Source organism: Tamandua tetradactyla, chromosome 16 (genome assembly GCF_023851605.1).
Source record: "Tamandua tetradactyla isolate mTamTet1 chromosome 16, mTamTet1.pri, whole genome shotgun sequence".
NCBI classification, from domain to species: Eukaryota; Metazoa; Chordata; class Mammalia; order Pilosa; family Myrmecophagidae; genus Tamandua; species Tamandua tetradactyla.
Window position 1 is genome coordinate 22,541,206 of NC_135342.1, and position 21,861 is coordinate 22,563,066.

General features: G+C 50.5%; 1 protein-coding gene and 1 long non-coding RNA gene across 2 annotated transcripts in view; one reads left to right on the forward strand and one right to left on the reverse strand.

Moving 5' to 3' along the window:
- Positions 1–8,328, forward strand: part of LOC143659128 (uncharacterized) — a 36,025-nt gene extending 27,697 nt beyond the window's left edge. The window contains exon 3 of the long non-coding RNA XR_013163431.1: positions 7,996–8,328. This is a non-coding gene — a long non-coding RNA (uncharacterized LOC143659128). The remainder of the gene's footprint in view (positions 1–7,995) is intronic.
- On the reverse strand, positions 3,930–16,389 carry CYP2S1 (cytochrome P450 family 2 subfamily S member 1). The gene is made up of 9 exons (XM_077131774.1): positions 15,901–16,389; positions 14,709–14,874; positions 13,523–13,672; positions 13,113–13,273; positions 12,801–12,980; positions 12,214–12,355; positions 10,583–10,770; positions 5,280–5,421; positions 3,930–5,104 (listed from the first exon to the last, which is right to left on the reverse strand). Exons 1-9 carry the CDS (start codon positions 16,081–16,083, stop codon positions 4,923–4,925), a joined length of 1,494 nt encoding a protein of 497 aa, XP_076987889.1. The 5' UTR covers positions 16,084–16,389; the 3' UTR covers positions 3,930–4,922.
- Positions 16,390–21,861: the final 5,472 nt, after the last annotated feature.

The following is a 21,861-nucleotide window of genomic DNA, read 5'->3' on the forward strand; positions in this document are numbered from 1 at the left end:
CACCTGGGACCTATGGACCCTCAGACACATAAGGTGCAGACATGCATACGCACACGTGCACACACGTACACACACACACACAGTCAGACATACCAGAAGACAGGCATGCTCCCAGGTCGGCGAGCATTCGAGTCAAAGGCGTGGGAAAAACACCCAGACACACATATAGGCAGAGAGCCTAGAAACATCGACAGGGACAGGCAGATGTGGAGGGAAATGGAGTCACAGGTGTACCTGGAAATACTGATCCACGGACATGGGGAAACTTGAGTGTGTTCAGCTACACAGAAACGCTCACAGACATGCCCGGGACCATTCCTGCAAGGAAGCCAGAGTGGTGTGCAGGTAGCAACAGCAGCTCCTGGTGTAAGCCCACCCCCCAGCCCTGGGCCCTGTACCTTCCCCGACAAGCCCCCTCCTGCCAACAGGCCCTGACCCCATGAACTGTCTGTTCCAGGGAAACAGAGGGACTGGACTGGTGGCTCCTTGGCTCCATCTCCACCCCCTCAGTGCTGGGCCTCCCCAGAAGTGTGATGGAGCAGACAGAACCCCAGACAGGGAGATGGAGTGGGAGTGGGAGTGGGGTGGTCAGGCTCCTGGATTTGCTATGCGGCATTGGACTTGGATTACAACAGCAATGTGGGCTCCGTGGGGCGATGTCTGGGTCTTCTCTGGGCCCTTCCCTGAGGACACCTTGGTGCCCTGTGGTCGGCATAAGACCAGGCCGGTGTAGGCGGGTGAAACCCCTGGGGCAGTCTAGCCTGCTGGGTAAGATCTGAGCCTTGGCATCCCCCAGACATCGGGGTTGGAACCCCAGCTCTATCATTAACCACCAGTGACCTTGGGCAAGTGACTGCTCCCCGGGCCTCGGTTAGTCCATCTGTAAAATGGGAGCAAGCAGAGAACCCCCCCTCAGCAGGCTGGAAGGGCAGGCAGATAACCTAGCCAAGGCACCCATTGTCCTTAGCAAGTGGGACTGGCACTGACAAGGCACCGGTGGCTCTCTTGGCAGCTCAGCTCTGTGCTCTGGGGTTGCAGGCTGGCCTAGCGGGATTGTGTCCCAGAGGCGCAGAGCCGGCGCCTCTGTGTGTCATCTGTGTCCCTAGGTTTTGCATACAGTGGTCTGCGGGAGAGTGGGCTGGGAGCAATTTCTCTGCTCCCGGCCTCTACTGCACACCTCAAAGTCCTACCTATTTCACCCCCATTTCACCTCCAATGCCTTCCACCCCACAGGGTCCAGCCCCAGCCTCTCCCACCCGGGCCCCTGCCCTGTCCTCCCCTCTTGCTCCCTCCACCCTGCTTCCCGCCCACCCCGCAGGCAGAGGGCTGTTTCTGAAATACAAGACTGGGTCTCCTGCTTAACCTTGGCCTCCCTCACTGCCTGCGAGGTGAGCTCCCAGCTACTAGGCAGGTCCAGCCTCGCTGAGCTGTCTCATTTATGTCCCATTTCAGCTTCTGTCTTAACTTCCAAGGCTGACCCTTCAGGGCAGGCCCCACCCTGCAGTCAGTTCTCAAGTCCTAGGGTCAGCCTCACAAACCTCTCCCCATCCCTTTACCCCTTCCCAATCCCTTCCTGCTGGGGTCCTGCCCTCCGGGCTGCCCCTCTCTCTCCAGCCCATCTCCCAACCGGGCCGTGTTTTTTCAATCCCCAGTGAAACCCTTTCCCCCTCTTGCCCAGCCTTCCACGACAACCCCCCAAACTCTTTATTGAGGCCTTTTTTAAAGTCCCCTTATCTCCACTGGACACTCCCTCCCCCCTCCCCAGGCTTCTTTCACTTCCTGACCCAAACAGCCTCCTCCCAGGCCCCAGAGCCTCCCCAGCCAGCTCCTCAGCCCTCTCTGGAGTGGCTGCCTGCCCCCCACCCCCAAGTCTAATCTAGGTCCCATGTTGCTCACTCTTACGCCCTGTCCTTTTCTTTGGCAACACTGCATGGGCTATCATGACGTATTTATTGGTGTGATTATGTGTCTCATGTCTGTCTCCTCCTGCTGGTCTCTGGGATGCTACGAGGGCAGGGATTGGGTATCTTCATCCCCACCACCCTTTAGAAGGGCTGCCATAAATGAATAATTGTGGCATTTTTGGAGGGGCAGGGGGAGTTGCAAATATGTTCAAAAGTCTCTCTTCACTTGTGTGAATCTGCTGGGGATTCCATATTCTAGGGGGAAGAGAGACGACAATCATAAATATTCATCAGGGGGGTGAGATGGGCAGTGAAGAAAAATAAAGCAGGGGGAGGATGGGGAAGGGTAGGTGTGCCATTTTAGAGAGGGCAGTAGACTGAGATCTAAAGTAGATTAGGAAATGAACCATGTGGGGGAAGAGTGTTTCAGGCAGAAGGAACAGCCAATGCAAAGGCTCAGAGGCAGGAGCTGCAGGAAGACAACTGTGGCCTGAGCAGATGAATTGGGGGGGGGGGTGGAAGAGGAAGGAGGTGAGATCAGAGACCAATCCTGTTGTTCAGTGTCTTGGCCTGGCGTGGACTTGGGCTTTTATTCTAACTTGATGGGAGCCACGGGGAGGTGGGGGGACAGTGGGGGAGCAGGGGAGAGAACAGGTTTGATTCATATTTTTAAAGGATTCCTCTACTTAGGCTAGAAAGTGAAAGGTTGATGAGGAAGTTCCTCACGGAGAGATTAGGAACTGGACCATCAAACTTCAGCATCCCAAACTATGGGACCACCAGTGATTGTGATGTGACACAACAAGGGATCTGGCATCTTTTGGGCAATTCCCAGTTCACAGGAGGTCCTGGAGTGAAGGACACTTTAAACAGCACCATAAAGATGCTGTCAGCCAAATCCAGAATATGAGAACGTGTACACAACAAAAGACTGATTTCCGCCGTCCCCCACCGAGAAATAACATAAAAAAGGTTGGAGGAGGGGAAAAAAGAAGATAAAATCGAAATAAAAAAGGGTGAGGAACTAATTTAAAAACCCAAAGTGACGTTTCAAACGAGAGCTCTGTGTGGTGGGCCTTTCTTTGCATCCTTATTTGAGCAAGTCAACTCTAAACTACATTTATGAGGCCAGTGAGAACATTATATTTGTATTTGATATTACAGAATTGACAGCTGTGATTGGCATGACCACAGGATGTAGTTTTGATTTTTAAAGTCAACCTTGGCTAATGATAAATGCATTATCCAAGTATTAGGGGAAGGGGCACTGATGTCTGTAGTTCCCTTCAAAAAGCATGAAAGAGCTGAGATAGACGGTCAGGTGGCTAGAAATGTGAGAAAGCAATGTAGCAAAATGCTGGTGGGAGAACCTGGGAAATGGCACATGGGCATTCCCCGTAAAGTCCTTCTATTTTTCTTTCTCTGTGTTTGAAAATGTTCATAATACAATATTGGGGGCAGAATGTTCTTAGCGGTTAGAGCTGCATATTGATTATTTTCTGGGAGGTGCTTGAAAATAATCTTAAACAATGTGATAGGTGAAATCAAGGGACAGATGAAATAAAAATAGCAAGAAGTTGATGAGTTTTAATGGGGGAGGGTGATGGGGACAGGAGGGTCATCGGGCCGTTCTCTCTCCTTGGGGTGTGTTTAAAAACTGCCATGCTCTATAGCAAATAAAAAGACGCCTCTGGTTTCCCGGACAAGAGAAGACAGAAAAAAAGGGCGGTGGGAGAAGCACGCAGAGGGGCTGTAAGTCTCTGCTTTCGGACTCGGGGAGTTCCCAGGGCGTGGGCTGGCTTTTCCCAGGCCTGCAGCCCAGCTTGGGTGAGGCTGGAGCCCTTCTCCCTGCACCCCCTTCCCCGCCCGGGCCCAGCCCTCCCCCTCCTTGGCCCCCACACCGGGCTCCACATCTGGTGCTGATGTCAACAGCCAGGGTGGGTGGGGACCATGTTTTTCGGCTCCAGCCCGGCCTCGGGGGAGGGGACTGGGAGGGGTTTCAGACACGGCCACAAATCCACACGCGTCACAAACCCACACGCAGGCCAGAAACCCTTTTATTGCAACGGGAGGACCTTCAAGTCACAGAGGGGCCAGGCCCAGCCTCTCCCTCAGCCCCCCTGAGCCCCTTCCGCTGGGTCTAGCTGGGACTTGGACTCTGGGGCTTGTCTGGGAGAAGAGGCTTTGTGGGGGGCGGCCCTGAAGGCCCCTGTGTGACCCAAATCCCCTGGATCCCAGCGCCCGGCAAGCACAGCTGCAGACCGGGCACGTGTTTGTGTTTGGGAGACTCTGGGACAGTGGAGAGTTGGGGGAGCAGGGCTTGAGGGCTGAGGGTGGGACGGAGTGGGTGGTGACTCTCCGTGGGAGGAAAATACTCGGGGGAGGGGCTACCACTACCACGGCGCCCCACGTCCACTGTCCTGTCCGTGTGACTCAATGGCTGGGGAGTGTGGCGGGTCGTGCCTGGAGAGGGGGCGGCGCAGGAAGGGAGCGGGCATTAGGGCCGTGGACAGGAGTGGGGTCTCCGTGTGCCTGTGTGGTGGCGAGAGCCAGGAAGGGCTGCTCTTTCTCGTGCCAGGGTCCTGGAGACAGCAGCACTTGATATATTCAGTGAATGAGGAGGGGGCGTGGGCCGTGTTCACGCGTGGCCGTGTCTCTGGAAGGACGCGGGCCGTGAGTCCAGGGGGTCTGGGCATGAGCTGCTGGGTTACCTGGGCTTGTGGTTGCAACACCCAATGGACCGAGTTTACACCTGTAGGGGCTGAGTGCTTGAGCCCCCCCCCCCCCGCGGTAGGGTGGCTCTGCCTGGGAGCGTGTCCCTGTCAGCCCTAGACACATGGGCTGCGAATCAGTGCATCTGACTCTAGAAAACAGCTCCAGGTGTGTGTCTATGGCTGCCCGTGGGTGTAGACTTGCAGCCCTGGAGATGCGCCCACGTCCACACCCGCATCGAGGCGGGCACCCAGCCCGTGGCAGCCGGCTGCCTCCTTCGTCGGGGCCACACGTGTGGCGTGGGGGTCAGTGGGGTCGGACCTGCAGCTGGAAGGCCGGGGGGATGTTGGCAAAGCCACTGACAGCTGGCTCGAGGCTCAGGATCCCCGGCGGGCACGGGCTGCCCAGGGAGAAGGCCTGCAGGATGGCGGCGAAGAGGAGAAAGAGCTCCGCTCGCGCCAGGCCCTCCCCGAGGCAGACGCGCTTCCCTGGAGAGGAGAGAGGGAGCCGGGGCTGAGCTGGGTCTCCTCACGCCCAGGCGCACGGAAGGAGTGGTGGGCACTAGCGGGTGTGGGGGAGGCGCAGCGGTGAGCTAAGGGTGCGGGGAGGGTGCCCCCAGCTGGCGCCGACGCCCACAGCCAGCCCAGACAGGGCCGCAGATACCTAAGGAGAAGGGCAGGAATGCCTCATGCTTCTTGAACCGTCCTTCCTTGTCCAGAAAACGGCCTGGGTTGAACTCCTCTGGCTGCTCGAAGACCTCAGGCTCATGCAGGACGGAGCCAAGGAGGGGAAAGACCTCCGTGCCCTGAAAGGAAAAAATAAAACCACAGTTCTCATTTCCCCAGTCCGTCTGGTGCCCAAGAGGAGAATCCAGAGCCCAGGGAGACACGTTCCCAAAACGTAAGGACTGCCCCAGCATTTATTGAGTGCTTATTACAGGAACCTTATATATTATCTCATATATAAAATGTATGTTACACACACACACAGTAACTCATTGAATAAGCTGAGGAGGTAGGAACCTAACATTATCCCTGTAAATGAGAAATTAGGATTTAAGGAATGATTATAATTGCTGAATCTTTATACAGATACCCCTTTTTACTTTCTGGTATTCGGAGTAGACAGAGGAAAATTCCTGAAATCTCTGAACTGTAATCCAGCTTCCTTGACCTCTGATAATGACTGTATAACCCTTATCGTGTGTCCCTGTGATTGTAAAAAACCTTGTGAGTGACCCTCACTTGTACCCATTTTATCTAGTTTTTCAACTTTCGAGTCTCGTGATCACTAAAGACAGCCCCTAATGTTTATTAATGAAGGGTCTTGGGCCAGCCCAGACCAGCGCACTCCAATTCCAAAGTCACCTTGATAACCAAAACTATCTGATCACAGTGGTCCCACCTGACAGGCTCAGTAGCTTAGACTTTAACCTAAAATCACCTGTGCCTCACTATAATACTAAAAATCACCTATGGCTCTCTATAATACCAAAAGCAGCTAGAAGGAAAAAATCTGAGGATGGTATGGTAGCCCGTGACAAACTCTGGAATCTGTCTTGTAACTACTTGTTGAACAGTGCTTTGAAAACTATTGCTTTTTGCTTTCTTTGCTTTATATATATATACTATACAATAAAAAAGTTTTTAAAAATCACACGCATCATCATATATGATTTTGTGACTATGCATGTAATCAATCCACATATACTTAATGGTTTGATCACCTCTCATTACATCATCTGGGGTCACTGTGCTGAATATCCTAAAACTTGCCCATCTTTTGATACCATAAAACTATCAGAATTACTGCAGTTTGGGGAGACAGATTTTTGGACCGATAGGCCACCTGCTCTCCTGGTTTGCCCTAACAATAAGCTCTTTCTCTCTTTGAAATGCTGATATCTCAGGAATTGGCCTTTGAGTGCACTGGGTGAAAGAATCCACCAGCTTTGTCCGGTAACAATTTGGTGACCCAGATGGGACAAAGATTTATAATGAGTCCAACGGCCCCAAGTTCTGAAGCCCCAGCAGAGCAGGTAAACAAAGCAACCAAGACTTTTGTGGCCACCAGATCTTCTTTAGTCCAGAGGCTTGGCAATAGTTTTATTTTCTCCGTTCTGCCCGAACTCCAGACCCTTTTGGCACCTTAAAGAGCTTCAAAGAGAGAAACTGTTTCTAGTTCCAAGCCCAGACATCTGCCTGGGTGAGTGGGTCATCAGGGTAAAAAGTGGATCAGGAAGTTAGTTCGGTGGGATCTGATTCTAGAAAGATCCCCCTTGCTCCTTGCTCTGACCTCTACACTTTTCTGTTTTCTGGGTACCTTTCTGGATGGGGTTTGAGGCCCTGACCTGAGTCTGTCGGTTGCATATACTACTGGAAAATGCCATCCAACAATTAACTGATATTGAATGAAATTAAGTTTGCATGTTTAACTGTTAACTGGTGTGTTACCGAGGCACAGTGTTAAACTGTTGTTTAATTGCTAATCGGTATGCTCTGTCTACTTATTAATGGGTCTGTTACTTAAATATATAAGTATCTTTAAATTTGTTAGTTGGTGTCTTTATTGGCTTTGCATGGGTCAAGGGTTCCTAATTGTTCACCGATTACAGGAATTCTTTAAAATGGGCACCTTTGGGCTGTGTTGAAAATTGGAAAGATTTTAGCTATAAGTCTATGACAAAAAGGCTTATTTCTGTAGCACAGTCTGGCCTACAGACTGTGAGAATGGCTCTACAATTGTTCTGCAAAAAGGCAGAAATGGGATAAGATAACGTATATTCAATCCTTTACTTGCCCCTCTCAAAAGTACTTCTGTGTTTCTCTTTTTTGTGTGTCTATCTGCTTATTCAATATATTCTCATACCTCCAGATTGTAATAGCAAATTAACAAAACAGTTTTTAAAGAGCGCTGCTTGAATGGCTTAACAATGAAACTAGTGCTCCTGGCGTCCCAGAAGAAAAGAAAGCGTCTGGGCATCAGGGTTTTTGTAATTACTGTAAACAAACCTGGACATTAGAAAGGCTCCACCACCACTGCCGGGTAACACTTTGGTGATCCAGATAGAATAAATAGCGTTTCAATGGCTAAAAGATTTCAAATCAAGTCGAAAAGTCATCTTGGAGGTTACTCTTTTTTTTTTTTTTAATTACATGGGCAGGCACTGGGAGTCGAACCTGGGTCCTCTGGCACGGCAGACAAGCATTCTTGCCTGCTGAGCCACCGTGGCCCGCCCTTGGAGGTTACTCTTATGCAAGTTTCCGTCAGATATTGCAAATTGCCACAGTATGGCAAGCTCCATCCAACAGTGTTCCCAGAAACCCTACAGGATACCCTGGGCTCTGTAAAAGTTTTACTTATTACGTTCATCTTTCAGAGAGGTAGAGCTTCCAGATTCTTCCAATGCCAGATAAGCTCTGAAACCCAGAAGCACCTGTCTCTCCGAGACCAACAACCAGTTTCATCCCTCTGCCCCATAATGTCATCACTCTTTTTCCAACATGAAGATGTTAGAAGAGTCATCACTCAAATATCCCTCAAGATTAAGAAATAACTGACAACAGAGAAGATAAGATTTAACAAATGAGTGACTGCTGAATAGTGACATTTCTTTTAGTATCCAGTGTCTTGCAGCAGCTAGAAGGAAAAACTTAAAATTGTGGAAATGTAACCCATAACAAACTCTGAAATCTGTTCTTTAGCTACTTGTCACATGTACTTTGAAAGTTATTGCTTTTTTGTATAAATGTTATATTTTGCAATAAAAAAGAAATAATAAATGAGAGGGAGGAGTTGTAACTGAGAAACTAGGATTTAAGGGATGATTATGGTTGCTGAATCATTATATAGATATTCCTTTTTACTTTCTGGTATGTTGGAGTAGACAGAGGGAAATTCCTGAAATTTCTGAACTGTAGTCCAGCTTCCTTGATCTCTGATAATGACTGTACAGCCCTTACTATGTGACCCTGTGATTGTAAAAAACCTTGTGAGTGACCCTCACTTGTACCCATTTTATCTAGTTTTTCACCTTTGGAGTCTTGTGATCACTAAAAACAGCCCCTAATGTTTCTTAATGAAGGGTTTTGGGTCAGCCTAAAACCAGCTCATGCCAATTCCAAAGTCATCTTGATAACCAAAACTGTATCTAATCATGGTGGTCCCACCCGACATGCACAGTAGCTTAGACTTTAACCTAAAATCACTTATGGCTCAGTATAATCCTAAAAATCACGCCCATCATCCTATTCAGACCACCATTTTCTTACATATGTTCTGTGACTAAGCAGGTAACCAATCTGCACATGTGCAATAATTAAATCACTTCTAATGGCATCATCAGGGACCACTGTGCTCATTATCCTAAACTCTGCTCATCTTTTGAAACTTTAAGACTGTCAGAATTACTGCAGTTCAGGGAGACAGATTTTGGGGCCAATGCTATGTGCCTAGCAATAAAGTTTTTCTCTCTTTGAAACCCCGGTGTCTCAGGAATGGGTCCTTAAGCACCTCGGGCAGAGAAGCCACCGCCTTTGTCCGGCAGCATTGGCATGCTAAAGATGGGAAAACTGAAGCCCAGAGGATTTCAGCAACTTGTGGGAAGTAACCGTTTGGATATGGTGGAGCTTGGCATTTTTTACTTTGTAAACATTTTTAAAATTTCAATTTTTTTTTTTTTGCCATGATTCAGCTGTGTCTGTCCTATGCTACCTAGTCCAGTGTCCAGCTTTTTGCCACTTTTTGCCACTGTGGTCTTTTGGGAGTGGGGGTGGGGTGGGTGAAAGGGAGCCATCTATGGGGGCTCCCCTGCCCAGGTTTGGGGAGAGTGGAAGCCCCTCTAGACAAAACAAAAACTCCCATGTTTCTGGGGCTGGGTGGTGAAGGATGAAGGTGGGACTGGCTGGGAAGGGAAGAGGACCTTTACTGCTAGGGACTCTGGTAAGCAGGGGGGTGGGATTGAGGTCGGAAGGTGAAGACATGGCCCTATTAGTGCTGTTAAAACAAGAAAAAGGCAGACTGTGTCGTGGTTACAGTGTAGGCCCTGGGTTCAAATCCTGATTCCACCGCTTGCGGGCTGGGTGGCCTTGGCACATTTTCTAATTTTCCCAGGCTTCAGTTTCTTCATCTTTAAAATGGGTACAGTAATGGTGCAGGGTTGCTTTGAAGATTAAACTTAAGGCAATGCATATATAATGTATTTGAAATATCATCTGGCACAGGACAGGTCCTCAGTTATTGTCACCGACTGTTATTTCTATCGTTATCTGTAGCTATGGTAGCAGTAGCTGCTGCTGTGTGCACAGAATCTGCCCCTCTGCCCTCCATCCTATACCAAGAGCCCAGCTGCTGCTTTACAAGCATTATCCCGTTGGTTGCTTTAAACCCCAGTTGATACTTGTTATTGTTTCCAATTTAGAGAAGGGGAAATTGAGGTCCAAAGGGTGAGTGATGCACCCTAAGTCCCAGCTAGAAAATGGCAGAGCTGGATTCTAACTGCCACGGGTCTGATTCCACCGCGAAGTGGACGCGGAGGTGCTTCCGGTTTCTGGGGGAGACATTGCCCCCTGGTGGTACTGCCACGAAGCTGCTCCTCGAATAGGGGCAGGAAGGGAGCGTGTGTGTGCGCGCGCGCGTGCGCGCGCACCTGCAGCATGAGTTGAGGAGTCACGTCTAATTCTCAAATTGCTTCTCGACCTCTCACCTCATCAGAAGATCCCAAACACCTTGGAAGGAGGTGGCATTAGAATCCCTGGGGCATAGGGACACAGGCAAAGGGCAAGAGAAATGCATGCAAAAAGAAACAGAGAGAGGGAGACAAGAGAAAGAGAGGGAAGGAGGGAGAGTGAGAGAAAGACCAAGACCCAGAAAAAAGAAGTCAGCGAAAAACAGAGGCACCCACAGACTCAGGTCTGGAGACACAGCCCACGCCGGGCAGAGGCTGGGGAGGTGCCCTGTACACCCACCTTGGGCAGGGTGTAGCCCCGGAACCGGGTGGTCTGCGTGAGGGCCCGGGGCACACCCATGGGCAGCAGCGCCAGCAGCCGCTGTGCCTCATGCAGGACGGCGTCCATGTAGGGGAGGCGGGCACGGTCCCCCAGGCCTGGCAGCCGGCCCGGCCCCAACTCCCGTGTCAGCTCCTCCTGGACACGCGCTGCAGGGCGAAAGGAGGGGGGCTGGAGGTCAGAGGCGGAGTGGGAGCCTGCAATCCTCCCGACTTCTCAGGCAGCTATGGTTTGGGGTGAGGCCAGCAGGCTGGCAAGGGAAGGTCCCCACACCCCCAGCCTGTGTCCCTCCACAACCTGGGTGCTGGGCATTTAATCTATCAGGCCCTAATTCCCCCCAGCAACCCTGTCAATTAGACCCTTTACCAATCACCATTTCCCAGATGAGGAAACCGGAGCCCAGAGAGCCAAAGTCATTTGTTTCAAGTCACAATGGAGTCCACTCCACCAGGTCCCCGATCCCATCTTTGGGGGCAGTGTACCCGCTGCCCTGACAGCATTTAACTCAGCTGGGGGACCTTGAGATGCTGGCGCATCGCTGGGCCCAGCCTGGCCCTTTCCCTCATGGCTTCAGTTTCTTTTTCATTTGATGACTCCATTTTTTCTTTTCATCTTTAGTCTCAACCCAGCTGGTCTCATGGCCTCCTGGATGTCTTCCCCCAGGTGTCCCTCAGGCCTGTCCCACTCATTGTCCCCAATTGGCTTCGATGTCTCCCCTGAAACCAGCTGCTCCTCTCTCCCCCGCCTCAGTACTGACCTGCAGTTTCCCAGAGCCCTGAGCCTGGCTCCCTGTCATTCTCCCCGACACTCCCACTCTGCCATCTCAGTGCCTCCCCCATTGCCCCCTTCCCTCCCTGCTGTTGGTCCCGCCCTGTCCTCTCCTGCAGGTCCCCATCCTAGGTGCCTCCCTGGGCTTCTGGCTTCCACTTTCCCATCCCTTGCAATCCACCTTCACAGGGCAGCCGGAAGGATTTTTCCACAATGTAAAATATGGCCCTGCCCTCCCTGGCTTAAGGTTCTTCCATGGCTCCCCATGGCTCAGGACCAGGCACAAAACATAACACCAAGACAGCGAGGCCCTGTATGAGCCTCGTTTGACTTTTTAAACATTTTTAAAATTTCAATTTTTTTTTTTTTGCGTGATTCAGCTGTGTCTGTCCTATGCCACCTAGTCCAGTGTCCAGCTTTTTGCCACTTTTTGCCACTGTGGTCTTTTGGGAGTAGAGGTGGGGTGGGTGAAAGGGAGCCGTCTACGGGGGCTCCCCTGCCCAGGTTTGGGGAGAGTGGAAGCCCCTTTAGACAAGACAAGAACTCCCATGTTCCTGGGGCTGGGTGGTGAAGGATGAAGGTGGGGAGTTGCTCGGAAGGGGAGAGGACCTCTTCTGCTAGCGAGTCTGTATGAGGCCCTGTATGGGCCAACCCTGGCAGCCATCTCCTGCTTCATCTCTCGCCATGCCTCACACTGCCCCCCGCAGCCCCCAACTTCTCGCTCTGCAGACACCCTGAAACTGACGCTGGTTCTCACCTCCAGGCTCTGGCTTGAGCTGTCCTAACCATCCCCTTCCCCTCTGGCTGGGGGAACCGGCCCCTACCTTGAACCTGAGGATATTTCAGCAGCAGCAGGAGGGCATAGCGGAGCGTGGCGCTGACCGTCACCGTCCCGGCAAACAGCAGATAAATGACCGTCATCAGCAAATTCTTCTCAGTGAATTCCGTGTCTGGGTCTTTTTCCTCCTGGGAGAAACCAGGCAGAAGGGCTCAGAGAAAACAGGCTGCGGGAAGCAGAGGTCCAGCACCACCAGGCTTGGGATGCAGCACGGCTCACGAAGCATTACTCGGGAGTCTAAATAATCCTTGTGGAGGTTGGGAAGCGGGCTCCTGATACTACTCCTCAAACGTCTTATTTTAAAAAATGGAAAGAGAAAAGGACCTGGGGCCACAGGATTAGAAAAAATGTTTTCTCTCTGTGAGAACAAGGCACTGAAAGAGACAGCCAGGTGGACACACACCGTATACACACACACACACACACACACACTCTCGTGCAGAGATACACATATACAGGGACATGCACAGGGGCAGTCAGAGACCTGGCAGAGACCCCCAGCTCTGCCCGGCTGAGGCCAGGCCAGGCCACCAGCCCGCTCAGCAGGGACCCCCTCCCACCGTCCTCCCTCACCTGCGCCATCTTCAGCAGGAAGGCCTCGACGACGTCACGTGCGGGACCCGAGGCGTCCAGGCTGTCTCGGTGCTGCTGCACCTGCTGGACGGCGAAGGCAGCCAGGGTGCCCACGTGGCCGAGGAGCTGCGTGTGGGGGCCAGGGAGGGGCTGCAGGAGCCAGGAGAACATCTCGTAGGCCTGAGGGGAGAAGGGCAGCTGGCTCTCGGGGTGGGGGTGGGGGGTTGGCCCTACACCAGGGAGGAGGGTGGGGCAGGAGGGGCGCTCTGGGGGCTACCTGAAAGAGGTAGGGAAGCGGTGCCACCCACTTGCCTGGCCCCACGGGGAGCTTATTCCTAGCAGCGTGCCGCCAGCTGCTCGGACCACGGCCTGGAACTCTTCATCCTCGTAGGGGAAGCGGAGGCCGAAGACGAGGGTGCAGACAATGTTGGAGGTAGCCTGGGCCAGCAGCAGGGAGGGGTCGAATGGCCGCCCTGGGTGGGGGGCAGGGAGGGGGACTGTGGTGGAGACTGGCAAGGGGAGTGGACTTGGAGGCAGGAGTCAACCTGCAGGTGCAGTGTGGACCGGACCCGACCAGAGACAGGCAGACAGACAGATGGACACCGAGGGTGGAGGTGAATAGAGCCCCTAGCTCCGCCCTTAGGTCTGAGGCCTCCCCCCTGCTTCCCTCCCTGGGCCGGGCAGGGGGCTGCAGGGCCCACACCCCGCTGGCCCCCTCTGACCCGCCGTCTCCTGGAAGGCCTCCAGCAGGCGCCGGGCCTCGGCCTGGATCAGCTCCTCGCCTTCTCGCTTCCCCATGCCCAGGTCCCGCAGGGCCAGGGCGGTGAATCTCCGCAGCTGCCGCCAGCGCTCCCCATTGGCGAAGAAAACGCCTGAGAAGAAGGCTGGTGTCCAGGAGGGGCCGGGGCGGGGCGGGGGCGCCACCCGCCCGAAAGGCTGGTAACTGGGACTAGGCAGGCTCCTTCTGCTTTGAACCCTTCCCGGCTCCGGGCGCCGCACTCCTAGCTGCAGTGTTGCTAGAGGTCCCCAACAGATCTCCTCTGAACCTGCTTCCCTGTCCCTGACCACCCCCTGCCCCCTGCCCAGAGCCCAGGCCTCATCCTGATGCCTCGCCCACCCCTGGCAGCAGCCCCAGGCCTGCCCCCTTCGCCTTCCAAGCTTCCCTCCCCACGGCCTGTGTCCTGGTCCCCGCTCCCAGCCCCCTCCACACACACAGACACCAGGGGATCTTTCTGTGACACAGCCCCTCCCAGCCGCGACAGGCTCCGCATGACCCGGCTCCCACTGACTTCTCCTTCTCCAGCTTCATTCCTCATCCTACCCCCCCACCCTCCCAGCTGCTCAGCTTCCTCCAAGGTGCCCCGTTCCCTCTGCCTGGGGGGCTTCCTCCCCTGGATCCTCCGGAACCACCTCCCCCCGCTGCAGGTGAGAGTGGCCTGCCCGCTGGCCGTACCTCTCTTGGCCACTTCAGTCCCGCCCTCCACCGCCTTAGGAGGCCACTGCAGGGACGGGCGCGGTGGAAATTTGTCAGTGAATGAATGGATGCTTTTTTTGTATCTCCCCGTCCCGGCCCTGACCCCTCTGAGCTGTCACCGTCTTCCCAGGGATCTCGGCTGTCAGGGACAGCAGGGCTGGACTTAGTCCCTGCTCGGCTCCTGGTCCCACCTGGACTTCCTGCTTTTAGCACAGGAACACAGGTTTTACGTCCTGAGTGTCGGCCCGTCAGTTCCCTGGGGGCCCTGAGAGCCCCCCTCTACCTCTGGGAGCCTCAGGGCCTCACTTGGGAGTGATGCCGGCACCAGACCCTGTCCTCGTCCAGGCCCCGGGGTTGTGCCGCGTCCCCATTTCCCCTCACAGGGGAGAAAACAGGCCCAGAGACACCGGGCTCACCGAGGCTCACTGACTCACCGTGGCCCTCAAAGGTCCCATCCAGGGTAGTCAACCTCCCGCGGCCGCTGAACTCCTCGGCGTGGCCACCCAGGGCCTCGCGCACGGCCTCGTGGCCCACGAGGACCACCACGCGCCGCCAGGGCCCCAGCTGCACCGTGAACACGGGTCCGTACTTCCCACTCAGCTGGGGGTGGGAGACAGGTGGGGGCTGCAGCCTCCGCCAGCCCAGGGCCGTGGAGTCCCCAGTTGATCTGCTTCTGCTCCCTCCCGCAGGCACCTCCCTCCAGGGCCACCCTATGGCAGAAATAGCCCCTTAGGAGGCTCAGTTCCTTTTTTTCACTCGGCTCCCAGGCCTCCTTCCCAGAGAGCCCCCCAAACTCCTTCACCCAACACAACCCCCAACCCCACCCCCTTATCTCCTGCAGAGCCCTAAAACTCTGACCCTGGGACAACCCCCACCCAATGGCAGCAAAAAAAGCCAGCTGAAGCTCTGCCCCCCAAATCCTTCACCCCACCATTGAGAGCTAGCCACCCCGTTTTTGTTTTGTTTTGTTTTGATTTACTAAGCCCTCACATTTTGGAGCCGGTCTTTCTTGATCTCTTTCCTTCTCCACCTGGAGCTGCCAGCTCTCTCAAAGCTGAGCTCCGCTGCCACGGCCTCTGGAACCCCTGGCTTTTCTACCCTGGCCTGCCCTCCCCTTCAGCTCTCCTCTGATCTTGGAACCCTTCCCTGGCTAGGACCCCCCCCCCCCTTTTCTTCTCTGTCCCCCAGCATCTCTGCCCTGACCTCAGGATACCTGGATTCTCCCTCTCTCCCCTGAAGGCAAGCCCAAGCTTCTTTTTCTGCTTTAGGATACATTCCCTGTCCACTTCCATCCCTTGCCCCTGCCACATTCCCCAGATTCTGAGGGCCCCTCTGCCCTGGAACTCCCTCCCTCTCTAGATCGTGGCCCCCTGTTGGCTTCCTCTCTCCGGGATTCTGTGGGCAGAGGTTCCTGTCACTCCTGGCCCTGGGTTCCCAACCCAGGAGGAACCTCTCCCTTCCCCACCCTGCACCCCTGCTCCCGCCCCCACCTCAGGACATCCATAGCTCCTTGACCCTGGGAACCTAACCTCTCTGTCCTGGACCCTTGTCCCTGCCTCCTCTGGAAGGGGGTGGGTCTGCCCTGGGGTCCCATCCCAGCCAACCAGGCTTTCCTGGCAGCCTCACCCTCAGGAGGCCGGAGTACAGAGCCCCCGGCCGGAGCTGCAGGAGGTTTCCCAGCAGCGGCAGCGGTGTGGGCCCCGGGGGCAGCTGGCCTCGGGTCTGGGTCCCGGACAGCGCCCGAGCCAGCAGCAGCAGCAGCAACAGCAGCAGCAGGGACAGCAGCGCCCAGGTGACAGCAGCCTCCATCTCGGCAGGTCTCAGCTTTCTGGCTCCCAGACTCTCCACGCCCCTTGACTATTAAGGGGCGGGAGCCAGGCCGCACCCTCCTCAAGGAAATCGGGTGGAGATGGGTGGGGCGGCTAACCACTCCTCCTGCCAGGAGGCAGAAAGTTTTCGCGCCCCTCCCCCCCGCCCGCCGCCGGATTTCTCCTGGACCGCTGCAGCCGCCTGGTATCGAGAATTCACCCTCCAATGGATCTCCCGTACGCCTGCCAGGTTTGCGCGGGGCTGTGGGGCGGAGACAGCCGTCTGAGCCCCTGGTAGGGCGTGGGCAAACAGGAGGAACCTGAAAACCCGCGACTTCAGCCTGGCCGCCTGCCCACTCAGGCGACTCTGCGCCACGGTCCCCAGCTCCTTCCTGCCTCCCCTCCTCCTTGGAATCAGGGTGCGCGTTCGTGCGCGCACGTGTGGTCTTTTAGCCCATACGCTCCAGGATCTTTGAGGCAGGGATTTGACTTTTAACTTCATCACCACTTCAAAGAATTGGAGTAGCTGACAGGTACACGGACTGGCCTTAGGTCAGACAGCTAACTAACCGCGGGGTTGGGCTTAGATCCAAAGCCAAAGTCTGAATAATTGGGTCATTCATCTTCATTTTTTTTGGTGTAGCCATGCACATCATGCACATCACCAGCTAGAGCTCAGTATTTGTGTACAGGTCATTTTTTTTAGCCCCAGAGATAAATCTATGTACGGTGAAATGCACAAATCTTCAGTGTATTATTAGATGAATTTCCACGAACGCATACGGTGGTGTAACCCAAACCCCTACTCAGATACAGAAATCGACCTTCACCTCAGAAAACACCTTCACCCGGTTCCCAGGCTAAATGCATATAAACTCCCTTCTTCCATGCTTCTAAGCATTCTCCTTCCCCAAAGATTAGATTTCTGCTTTGCATAAAAAAAAACCATATATATATATATACATACACATATATATATATTTTGCGGATGTCCCTTGAATGAATTGCATGAGGGGGTGGGGAAGGGAAAGAGGAAGGAGGGAGCCCAGTGAGGAGGCTACTGCAAAATCCCAGCAGGCGACGAAAACGGCTTTCATCAGGGTGGGTGGCAGTGGGGAGACAGGGAAATGGGCGCATTTGGGATTATTTGGAGGGAGAGCTGGCAGGATTTCCTGACAGATTGCATTTGAAGGGAAAGTGTTAACTCTGTCAACTAAAAACAAATCCAAGCTTGGGTATGGAGAGGCTTTATTGGAAGACTAGTGCGAAGATAACAAATTGGACCAAAGTTTGATAACCCAGAAGGATGTGCTTTACTTTTAATACTGGACAAAGGCGGCGAATTCTCTGCCTGATGTGCTCAAATGACCCATTCCTGAGACACCAGGGTTTCAAAGAGAGAAAGAAGTTATTATTAGGCATGAAGCAGGAGAGCAGATGGCTTATCAGCCCCCCCAAATGTCTCGCTGAGTCTAGGGGGTTCGAAGTTTCTATGGAGTCTAACAAGGGGAGATGAAGTCATTACAGTTTCACATAGCAAGTCTAAGCAGAAAGGAAGGGAGACAGAGTTATCATTTCAATAGCAAATGTAAACAGAAACAATTTACAATCATAAAGGAGCAAAACGGGAGCTAGAACCAGTTTCTTTCATTAGCATTAGGACATTTGCCTTTACAAATTTCTAAAGTGAGAATGGACACAGGCACAAGATAAAGGCTTTTAATAATCATTTTCAGGCATCAAGGCAGTGGTGTCAGTTTAGATATTTCAGGAATTTCCTCTGTCTACTCTAATAGACCAGAAAGAAAAAATATATATTTATTTAATGTTTCAGTGGTCGTAATCATTTGTTAAAATCCTAACTCCTTGGTTACCATTCCTCCCTGTCATTTGATAATCCCCAGTCTTGAGGAATAGCTGGACAATGTCCACTCTGATTTCTTTCAGCTGAAAAAAAAAAGGGGGGGGGGGCATTGACATCATAGGACACAGGGATGAAACTGGTTGTTGTTCTTGGAGAGACCAGTATTTCTGCGTTTCAGGGCTTATCTGGCATAGGAACAATCCAGAGGCTTTAAGTCTCCGAAAAACAAACTTAATACGTAAAATGTTTATAGATCTCAGGGTACCCTGTAGGGTTTCCAGAACACTGTTGTTTGGGGCTTGCCATACTGTGGCAGTTTGCAATATCTGGCTGAAACTTGTATAAGAGTAACCTCCAGAATAACATCTCAACTCTATTTGAAATCTCTTAGCCACTGAAACTCTATTTCTTTCTTTTCCACCTTTTGGTCGACCAATCTCACGATGCCAGGACCAGGTTCATTCCTGGGAATCATGTCCTGTGTTACCAGGGAGACTTATACCCTTGGAAGTCATGTCCCATGTACGAGGGAGGTCGGAGTTTGGCTTTGAGAGAGACCACATCTGAGCAACAAAAGAGGTTTTCTGGGGGTGACTCTTAGACATTAATTATAAGTAAGCTTAGCTTACATTACAGAAATTAGTTCCATAAGGGTAGGCCTCAAGATGGAGAGATTGGCTTATTAAACTGGGAGCCCTTATTGCTTAAGAAAATAAGAAGAATTCCCTAGGTGGGGAAGTTTAATAGTTAATCCTTTTTTCTCCAGTCCTTCAAGGGACTTTGCAAATACTTTTTCATTTTTTTGCCCAAAATACTTTGATTTTTTTTTCCAAAATACTTTGAAATGCATCACGGTATAACACTAACTTGTACAGAATCTCAAGATTTTATTCCTTATTCTAGGTTCCATTTCAAATAAAGCTGAATTAGATTGTTTAAGTAAACTGACCAGAGAGATTAAATTAAATAGTGTGTGACAAAAAAATTAAATTTTGGATAAAATAAGAATCTCTTCTTTTGGTCTCAAACAGAAGTTAAAGTATTAAAATACAGATAATATTATCTTTTACCCTTTATTCTGATTTAGCTTAGTCCTAGCCAGATCAACTTCATTCACATCTCTAATCAAAGTTTGATCTCTCTTTTGGCTTTGTAAAAACAGTTGTGGATGCACGGGTAGTTCAGTGGTTAGAATGCCCGTCTTCCATGCGGGAGACATGGGTTCAATTCCCGGACTATGCACCCAAAACAACCAACCAAACAAACAAACAAAAAACAGTTGCTGTACAGAGCAACGCTGACTTTCAGAGTTGGAGAATTCTAACTCTGAGTCTCAGGTGTCACACAGATAACTAAAGTTCCAGGGAACTACCAGGTTATACAAAGAGCAAAGCATTTCAGAATTTAGAAATAGCAGTTAAAGCTGAAGAGTAAATGTGACTGCTGTAAGAGCTTACAATATCAACCCTAATTTTCTTAAAAGCATTTTTAAATGAAGCTACCTTCAGAAATAAAACATTTGACAGTTGTCTTATATTGGGGTCATCAACCACAAATAATCTCTGAGGTTTTGTCCTGTTTCACCCTTACACATTTACCAGGGTTATGTTAATTAACTGGTAAAACATAATTTTTTTCTTTTTTTTACATGGGCAGGCACCGGGAAATGAATCTGGGTCTTCAGCGTGGCAGGCGAGAATTCTGCCACTGCGACCACTGTTGTAATACCCAAAACATAATTTTTATATTTGTCTTGCTTCTCTTTTTCAGTCCCTTTTTATTGTAGACGAAGTTCTGATTTATAGTTGATCACATTTACTTTTAGAGAAGCATTAGAGCAAAGTAATGTGACTGACGAGTAAATTTGGTTGTTTCCATGATCTGTACCCTTTTCTAAGAATAACTAATACCATGGCTAACACATCATACCATATTCTAACATACAGACCAGTATCAGGATGCAATATGATCAGTGAGAACATTGTCAAGTTTTTAGGAATTTCATACGCTCTCTAAATATGTAACATTTCACCCATACAAATTTAGCAAACAAAAGGACAGAAAATCCCCTTTAGCCATTGTAATACTTCCCAAACACCTCCTATGTAATATGGTAAACTATTTTAGTACAAGGTGAAAGAACAAATTCTTTGTAACAGTTTTCCTTTAAAAGTGAGAACACTTGTTTTCTGAAATAAAGTCTGATGGGGTCAACATAAACCTTAACAAGGATATAATTCTGATACAAATCTTCTAGACAGAGCACTCACATGGTTAAGAAAAGCTTTCTGTAACTTTTCATTAAAAGCAGACTAACAAAAAACAAAAGCAGACTAACAATTCAAATTATTTTAACAGGGAAAATGAAACTTTAATTTTGTATGAGTACATGGTTTGACACAAAAGGCTTTTTTTAAAAAAAGTATATTATAAACAGGCTTATTAAATTTTTGGCCAGCATTGACTATGACAGACAGAATTCACTTTTATGAACTGTGTTAGTTAGATTTAGTTGTCAACTTGGCCAGGTGAGCATACCTAGTTCTGTTGCTGCGGACACAAGCCAATGGTACGTGAACCTCATCTGTTGCTAATTACATCTGCAGTCGGCTAGGAGGTGTGTCTGCTGCAATGAGTGACGTTTGACTTAATTGGCTGGTGCTTAAATGAGAGATCGCAATGTAGCAAAGCTAAGCAGCTCAGCATTCCTCATCTCAGCACTAGCAGCTCAGCCCAAGCCTTTGGAGATGCAGAAAGAAGTCACCCCAGGGAAAGTTGTTGGAACCCAGGGGCCTGGAGAGAAGACCAGCAGAGTCCATCTTGTGCCTTCCACGTAAGAAAGAACCTCAGTGGAAAGTTAGCTGCCTTTCCTCTGAAGAATCAACAAAATAAATCCCCTTTTATTAAAAGCCAATCCGTCTCTGGTGTGTTGCATTCCGGCAACTAGCAAACCAGAACATGAACCTTCTACAACTTTCCATATTTATTCAGAGCTTATAGTGAACAAAGACTACAATAAAATTCAAATTAATCAGAAAATATGGTCACTTTAGTATGGGAAATAATAAAATGATTATCCACCTCACCTATAGTATTTATTTATCTGGACTGCATGCAATTAGAAATAAATTTGATAACAAATTTACAGAACTCTTTAAACATGCATAGTTCCTTCCAATAATAGTATCCATGAAGGGGAGAAGAAACAGAGATACTACAAAATAAGGGAAGAAGAAAGAAATTTATACTGGGGTTTGGAGCACAGCCAGCACTTACATATTTTATGTTCACAACACATAAATGATAACTTCACAATATGCCTAAAATCTCTCAGTCCAATCCAGCACTACCTTCAAAGGTCAGAAGAGCCCAAGGGATTTATATCCAGAAAAGACTCAAATTTTTCTTAACGTTATTCCCAAACAGTAAATAATAACAAGAATATGTTAGTTCACACAATTAAATCATGGTTTCTAAAAAACTAGTTCAGAGCTCTATTTATTCAAATGCTACTTTCTTATTCAAAGGTCTATAAGTGTCATCTCTTCTATGAGGTCTTCCTAGGTAAATCTTTATCTATATATATTTTTTAATTCTTCCAGTTTTTTTTCTTTTTTGCATGGGTAGGCACCAGGAATCGAACCTGGGTCTCCGGCATGGCATGCGAGATCTCTGCCCGCTGAGCCACAGTGGCCCACCCTCATCCAGTGTTTTATTACTTTATTAAGATAATCGGCACTTTAATACTACTGTCTTATACTATGCCCGGTATACGTGTATTCTAACTACAATATAAACTCATTGAAGCTAAGCATTATGTCTTTCCCGTTCATGACAGCACATCCTAACATGATTATGTAATATAGTCACAAAACATACTGTCTGACATTAACAAAGCCACTACAAATCCAAATT

Coding starts and splice junctions, on each gene's coding strand:
- CYP2S1 (XM_077131774.1), bottom strand. CDS start 16,083: ATGGAGGCTGCTGTCACCTGGGCGCTGCTGTCCCTGCTGCTGCTGTTG. Junction 13,274..13,522: donor GGCCTTCCAGGAGACGGCGG/GTCAGAGGGGGC, acceptor CCCCCCACCCAG/GGCGGCCATTCGACCCCTCC. Junction 10,771..12,213: donor GAAATATCCTCAGGTTCAAG/GTAGGGGCCGGT, acceptor TTCGCCCTGCAG/CGCGTGTCCAGGAGGAGCTG.